General features: G+C 47.7%; 2 protein-coding genes across 2 annotated transcripts; both read left to right on the top strand.

The window, feature by feature from the left end:
• Positions 1-1136: 1136 nt before the first annotated feature.
• On the top strand, positions 1137-3152 carry H257_08667 (hypothetical protein; the record flags this gene model as incomplete). The annotated part of the gene is made up of 1 exon (XM_009834651.1): positions 1137-3152. One exon carries the CDS (start codon positions 1137-1139, stop codon positions 3150-3152), a length of 2016 nt encoding a protein of 671 aa, XP_009832953.1.
• Positions 3153-3361: 209 nt separating this feature from the next.
• Positions 3362-3829, top strand: H257_08666 (hypothetical protein; the record flags this gene model as incomplete). The annotated part of the gene is made up of 2 exons (XM_009834650.1): positions 3362-3371; positions 3399-3829. The coding sequence occupies 2 exons, from the start codon at positions 3362-3364 to the stop codon at positions 3827-3829; spliced, it is 441 nt and encodes a 146-aa protein (XP_009832952.1).
• Between the last annotated feature and the right edge of the window lie 3385 nt (positions 3830-7214).

Here is a 7214-nt window from a genome sequence, read left to right as displayed (position 1 = left end):
CAATTGGCGAAGCGGTTCCACAACATGTGGTTGTAGCATCTGCCCTCGCTGAGGAATGTCTTAAACAAACGATAATCCAAACTCAATTACTACGTAGTACTAGTAATCAATAGAGCTCTTTCAAAAACCTGTTGAGCTAGAGTTTGAGTTTCGCCATGTGTTTTCCAGTGATTTGATTGGCCAATGCAAAAATACTGTATTTGAACAAGTCGTCCTATGTCTCAACGACAATTTGAGTTAGAGTTTCAGGTGTGACACATGGCGCGTCATGGATATATTCATATTATAACCAATCAAACTTCCGAACTCCAGCACGTGGAAAAGAATATAATTCGGCAAACAGCAACCGTACCTTGCAAAGCTGTGCTCGGTGACGCTTCATCTGCAGCCTTCCTGTTTATACGTACTAGTACGACTTAATCAAAGCATTCACATTTCCGACCGTTGTGTGAGATGATCCTCTGTCACCTGGTTCCTTGGAAAGGTAGAGCAACACCTTCGTTGGCTCCCCTTGCAGCCTTTGTGTTCTGTTCAATCATACACCACCATGCGAGAATTCATAATATCAACACGAACAAAATGTTCGGTAAGCACCTAAGTAGGTCATATCTCTTGAAATTTGTATCTCGAAGTATGATGGAAGATAAGATAATTTTGTCAATTCTAGAACTATGACTTTGATGCCAAGTGTACTTATTTGACTGAGTTGGAAGTAATGGGCACTCATGGGTCCCGGTGTGTACATACGATGCTAAATCTCCGGGGTTAGCTGCATCGCTAGTGGTTAGCTATCGCTAACCACTGAGATGCACGTACCGGTAACCCCTAGTAAGAGGTGAGGTGGTCTGAGCATACAAAGTTCCTTATAAATCTCATTGAAACAGTATTTCGGGTCAAAACAACAGTGGAACTGTTTTAATGAGGGAATTGTTGCGGAGGAATGTCTAAAACAAATGTTAATGTAAACTCAATTAACCACACGTCGACTTCAATGTCTCATCGAGATGGATTGATGGATGTACCTTGTTCAATGATATTCCCGGTTGGTTACGTTGACTGTGAATGACTTGCACGCCTGGTCTTCAATGGTTGGCAAATTTGGCCAACTTCATTTTCCTTTTCGCTCTAACGTTACGATGATCAAAGTCCTCATCTCCCTCAGTGTGTTGGCCGCTGCCGCCACGGCTGGCTCCGTCACGGAACTCCCCGAGTCTGTGACCAAGCTCATCGACTACTCCGTCAATCCCTGCGACGACTTTTACCAATATGCGTGTGGTGCGTGGCAAAAGGATGCTGTTATACCCCCGGGCAAACACAAAATCGATACGTCATTCACCAAGATCTCCATCCAAAACGAAGCCATATTGAGGAAGATTTTGTCTGACAACAAGACCAAGCTTGGTAAGTTTTACAATTCCTGTTTGGACACGGCTACGCTATCGTCGCTCGGCCTGACTCCGCTGGAGGACGCGTTCAAAGCCATTCGGTCGGCCAACACCACGTTGGACCTCCTCATCGTGGCTGGTGAATTGGTCAAGAACGGCATCCCTGCGTTCGTGGACATCTACTCCAGCGCTGACGACAACGACTCGACCAAGAACGCCCTCTTCGGTTTCCGAGCCCCACTGTCGCTGGATCGCCCGTACTACACCACCCGTTCCAAGTGGGAGACCGTCGAAGCCGACTACAAGGTGTACATTGCGACGGTGTTGCAGCTAGCTGGCTACACTGCTGAGAAAGCGGCGGCTGCCGTACCGGTGATCATCCGTTTCGAACAAACTCTAGCCGGTGTCGCCCTCAGGGAGCTCAAGGAGATGGAGGCCGTTGTGTCTCCGTATACTGCGTTTACGTACAGCCAACTAGACCAGAAGTATCCGCTGCTCATCGGCTCGTGGCTCAAGGCCAACGGCTTCAAAGTCCACGAAGAGGGCGGTGGGTCGAACGACTGGGTGGGGTTTCACGGCTTGAACTACTTTGACAAGGCCGAAGTGTTGTTGAAGAACACGACGCTGGACAACCTCCGTACCATCATCGAGTACAAGCTCATCCATGCCTCGTCGAAGTACTTGACCCCTGAATTCCGCACGGCCAACTGGAACTTATTCGGCAAGAGAATCGATGGCGAAAAGATGGAACCTTCTCGTGAAAAGTTCTGCAGGTATGACACGGAGGAAACCGTGGGGGATCTCTTGGGTCAGTACTTCTTAGACGAGGTGTTGTCGGCTGATGCGGCAAAGATGGCTGACGAATTGGTCAAGGCCTTGAGGTCATCCTTCTCCACTGGCATAGCCACTGCCGACTGGTTGGACAACTGGACCCGCGCTAATGCGCAAACGAAGCTGTCCAAGCTCGTACACTTGTTGGGTGGCCCGGAGAAGCCGCAGCTGTACCCCACGCTGACGTTTGACTCGAAGTCGTATTTGAACAACCGGTGGAAGGTGTCTCAAGTGAACATCGACACCAACTTGAAGCTGAACGGCCAACTTGTGGAGAGGCGCAAGTTCGACAAGTCCCCTCATGAGGCGAACGCGTACTACTGCCCCAGCAAAAACCAAATTACGCTCCCGGCCGGCATTTTGCAAAGCCCGCTCTTTGACGGCCAGTTTGACGCTGCCCAGAACTTTGGTGCCATCGGGATGCTCATCGGACACGAAATTACCCACGGGTTCGACAACCGCGGCCGCAATTATGATGGCGACGGCAACTTGAAACAGTGGTGGTCGAACGCCACCAACACTGCTTTCAAGACGAAATCCCAGTGCATTGTCGACCAGTACGCCAACTTTGTCGTCAAGAGCGATGTGAATGGCTCTGCCTTGGGCAACGTCAACGGCAAGATCTCTTTGGGTGAAACCATTGCGGACAATGGGGGGCTCAAGACCAGTTTCCGCGCGTACCACGAGTACTTGAAGGAGTTCCCGTCCCAGTACACGGCAGAAGCAGGCGACAAGTTGTTCTACTTGTCATACGCCCAATCCTGGTGCTCCAAGAGCACGGATGCCTCCCTCCGCGCGACTTTGTGGAGGAAGTACCCGCCAGGTCGATACCGCGTGAAAGGGGCGTTGCAAAACAACGCTGAGTTTGCCCGTGTGTTCCAGTGCCCCATCGACTCGACCTTGAATCCGTCCAACAAGTGCTTGTTGTGGGAATAGGGTTTATGGATGCGAAAATATGTAGCGTTGGGCATTCGTAAAGAAAAACTAAGAAATGATGTATTGGTTGAAGTATGTTGCTTGCATGTGCGGCGCACACAAAAACTAACAACGTATAGTATGTGAGATCACCCTCGGATTCGCCTAGTTAGTTGTGTTAGGTCATGAACTTGAGATAAAGTCAACTACTCGACGGGTTTGGTACACGCATGACATCGGGTTTGTAAGGTTGGGATTGATACATAGGCCCTCTGTTCGGGAACCAGTTACAGCCCAACAACGGCGGGCTACGGACGCTCGCGGTGGTTCCCGCGGTTCTGTTCCACGCGAACCCGCACTCGATCAAAGGCGGGGTTACGGGCGTCGACATGTTCTTCGTCATCTCAGGCTACCTCATACAAGCAGGCATCCTCTTTAAGGAAAGCTCCGGAAGCTCGTTTGCGTACACCGACTTTTATTCGCACCGCATCTTCCCGGCGCTGCTACTCGTGCTCACGTTCACGTTGGTCGTGGGGTGTGTGTGGCTACTGGACACGGCGGTCCAGTCCATGGCCCTCGTGTCCGGGACGTTCTTTGAGGCCAACATCCAGCTGCTGATCGTCCAACAGGGCTACTTTGACGCCAGCGTCAAGGAGAATCTGCTGCTGCATCTGTGGTCCCTGGGGAGAGCAGTTTGACATCTTTTGGTCGTTGTTCGTGTCCGTGATCCGTCGGTTGCCTTCTGCAAGGCGCTGGCGTGCCAAGAGGCTGTGATGATGGCCAGCTTCGCGTGTAACGTCTTCTTCTTGGGCTACAATAATGATAACAAGTACTCGTTCTACTTTCCCCTGAGTCGGTTGCGGTGGGTGATGCTTTTGTCTAACGTAAATTGCCAATTTATGATCACTTTCTCCGGGTAGCCACCGTAGAATTCGCATATCTCCAATCACAGGATGGCATTTCACATTTTCAAGTGATTCTTAACAACCGAACACTGAGCTTACAGTTCACAATCGAATTACAGTTGTCCCCCAAGGTTTGCTCCTATGCAATGACATAAACTATTGCAGGAAGTTGATGACATAAAGGTGATACAAAATATTGAAATTGAGGGGGTTTTGGTGGATAACCAGTGATTTATACATCAAACTCAATTAAGCAATTGCTCCAGCGAATGACCGGAGCTAATGTAATGAGAATGGAGGTGCTCCATCAACGGCGGTACAACCACCCATGGAAGCATTTCACTTGATCTTGTAGGTTCAGCTTGGTGGCGACTTGGAGCCCCTTCCTCGCGATTAACTCGCCAGTCACGCATGCATTCTTTGCATTCGCCATGACCACCCACTCGGCAACTTGTTTGTCCAATTTAGGGTGTTTTGGCCCCTGAAAGTTGTATGCGCTTGTCTCTCAGGATTCGGCGAATAGTCGTGATGTGAAGCGTGTGGCCAAATAGTTCCGTGACCCACTGCTGCACGGCGGTTGTCTTAATGGGCACGTGAGACGCATAATACACCCGAAACCAGTTCTTCTCGTGAATCGAGAGTCGCTTTCCTTGTTGTTTGCACTGCGGCATATTCTCAAATGTCCTCATAAATTAAGCCTGTCAAAGTGAGGTGAATGCAGCCTCATGTTCAAAAATTTAAACCTCGTGTCAATTCTAATCAACCCTTGAAAGTTTATATGGTATTGTTTTATACGGGAATTTCGTTTTGACCAGGGAGCAAACCTTGGAGGACAACTGTATTACATTTCAAGATGTACTCTAATATAAAAAGCCAACTTTCCAAGCAAAGTTACTCTATTTTTTAGGACCAATTTATGATAACATTTTTAACTCCCCTAGGACCAAAGTGCGTCTTAGACGTACCGTACGCCTAAGACGTACGAATTAACTAATTTGTCTGAAACCTGTTTACTTAAATCAAGCGAAGAAATCTTCATGAAATTTTATTGAGCGACATGAGGAGGGGCGATTCTGTTCTGTCTATATTTACTGTTAGCTCATTCTATATTTACGTAAGTACTACTTAGACGTACGTCAAAATATACTTATTCGTCTTCGACGTACTTAAAATAGTCCTAGGGGAGTTAACCTTGAACTGTGTATGCCTTGATGCATACAAATTGTGCGGATAGGTATTTAATATGGTCAGGTAATGTATAACTTTACAAGGTTATGTATTGATGGGACAGTTCCAACACATGGTCCGGATAACCTGTTCCAATCGTTTAATTTTAGGACAGACCGAAACCCCGAAACCCAAACTCACCTCGTCGAGGGCCGACACTAGAACCACATGTTGTGGAACCGCTCATCATGGTTAGTTGACTGTGAGTTTGGATTATCATTTTTAAGAGCATCTCCACCGCGCGCAGTAAATTGGCCAATCAGTAAATCTGTGTGCTGATTTACTGAAAATTTACTGAAATATTTTCGCACCGCACCATTATCCGGTTCAGTACTTTGCTAGTCTCGAGTTTGCGATCGCCCGAGTGTTTCATTTTCACGACCGCACTCTCCTTAGTATCCGATATCAGAGTCGGTATGGGGTATTGTTTTCTCAAATGTAATTTCCCTAGGGGGTATCGCTCTGTGATAATTGGGCACTCCTCACCAATTATTTTCACCAGGGTCCCTTGACCATAAAATTTATCCAGCCACATACTACCAGCCATTCGTGATAGAGAGTTTTCGGACAGACAATTGGAGAGGACCTCAGAGATACGGATCTCGAAGTCAAATGTGGAAACGTACAATTTCGGACTGGAATTGATAAATTATTCAAAACCCAAACGTCGATTTTGGAAATATTGTAAATGGTTCGAAACCCAAAGGTCGATTTTGGAATTATTGTGATAAGTCCAGTGGGCAAGATAGGTAGTACGGAAAACAAACGCTCCATCTAAGCCAACACTTCAGCTAAAGCAATGGCCACCCGTGCTGCGAAACTGCCGCACGGCTACGGCTGCAAAATGGTTTGCCCGAACACGAAGCAACTTGCTTGAGCGCAGCATCCACCATGTTTCGCATTTCAAACGATTATTTGAAGACCTGCGTTCAAGAATCAAAGCTGCCAAGTCGACAATCTAATCACTTTCCAATTTACTCTTGAAGCTCGCTACCGCTACATTTGGTAGCACTTCTGGTTCAGTCAGGCAGCAAGGCCTTACACCGAGGGGCACAGCTCGGAGGTTGTAAGGTTACTCCATCTAGTTCAGGCAAAGGTTGAACGGCGACCTTTCGCAGCGACTAGTCTCGAGTTTGCGATCGCCCGAGTGTTTCATTTTCACGACCGCACTCTCCTTAGTATCCGATATCAGAGTCGGTATGGGGTATTGTTTTCTCAAATGTAATTTCCCTAGGGGGTATCGCTCTGTGATAATTGGGCACTCCTCACCAATTATTTTCACCAGGGTCCCTTGACCATAAAATTTATCCAGCCACATACTACCAGCCATTCGTGATAGAGAGTTTTCGGACAGACAATTGGAGAGGACCTCAGAGATACGGATCTCGAAGTCAAATGTGGAAACGTACAATTTCGGACTGGAATTGATAAATTATTCAAAACCCAAACGTCGATTTTGGAAATATTGTAAATTGTTCGAAACCCAAAGGTCGATTTTGGAATTATTGTGATAAGTCCAGTGGGCAAGATAGGTAGTACGGAAAACAAACGCTCCATCTAAGCCAACACTTCAGCTAAAGCAATGGCCACCCGTGCTGCGAAACTGCCGCACGGCTACGGCTGCAAAATGGTTTGCCCGAACACGAAGCAACTTGCTTGAGCGCAGCATCCACCATGTTTCGCATTTCAAACGATTATTTGAAGACCTGCGTTCAAGAATCAAAGCTGCCAAGTCGACAATCTAATCACTTTCCAATTTACTCTTGAAGCTCGCTACCGCTACATTTGGTAGCACTTCTGGTTCAGTCAGGCAGCAAGGCCTTACACCGAGGGGCACAGCTCGGAGGTTGTAAGGTTACTCCATCTAGTTCAGGCAAAGGTTGAACGGCGACCTTTCGCAGCGACTAGTCTCGAGTTTGCGATCGCCCGAGTGTTTCATTTTCACGACCGC

Source organism: Aphanomyces astaci (assembly GCF_000520075.1).
Source record: "Aphanomyces astaci strain APO3 unplaced genomic scaffold supercont1.19, whole genome shotgun sequence".
Lineage (NCBI taxonomy): Eukaryota > Oomycota > Saprolegniomycetes > Saprolegniales > Verrucalvaceae > Aphanomyces > Aphanomyces astaci.
This window is presented reverse-complemented; position numbering and strand designations above follow the sequence as displayed.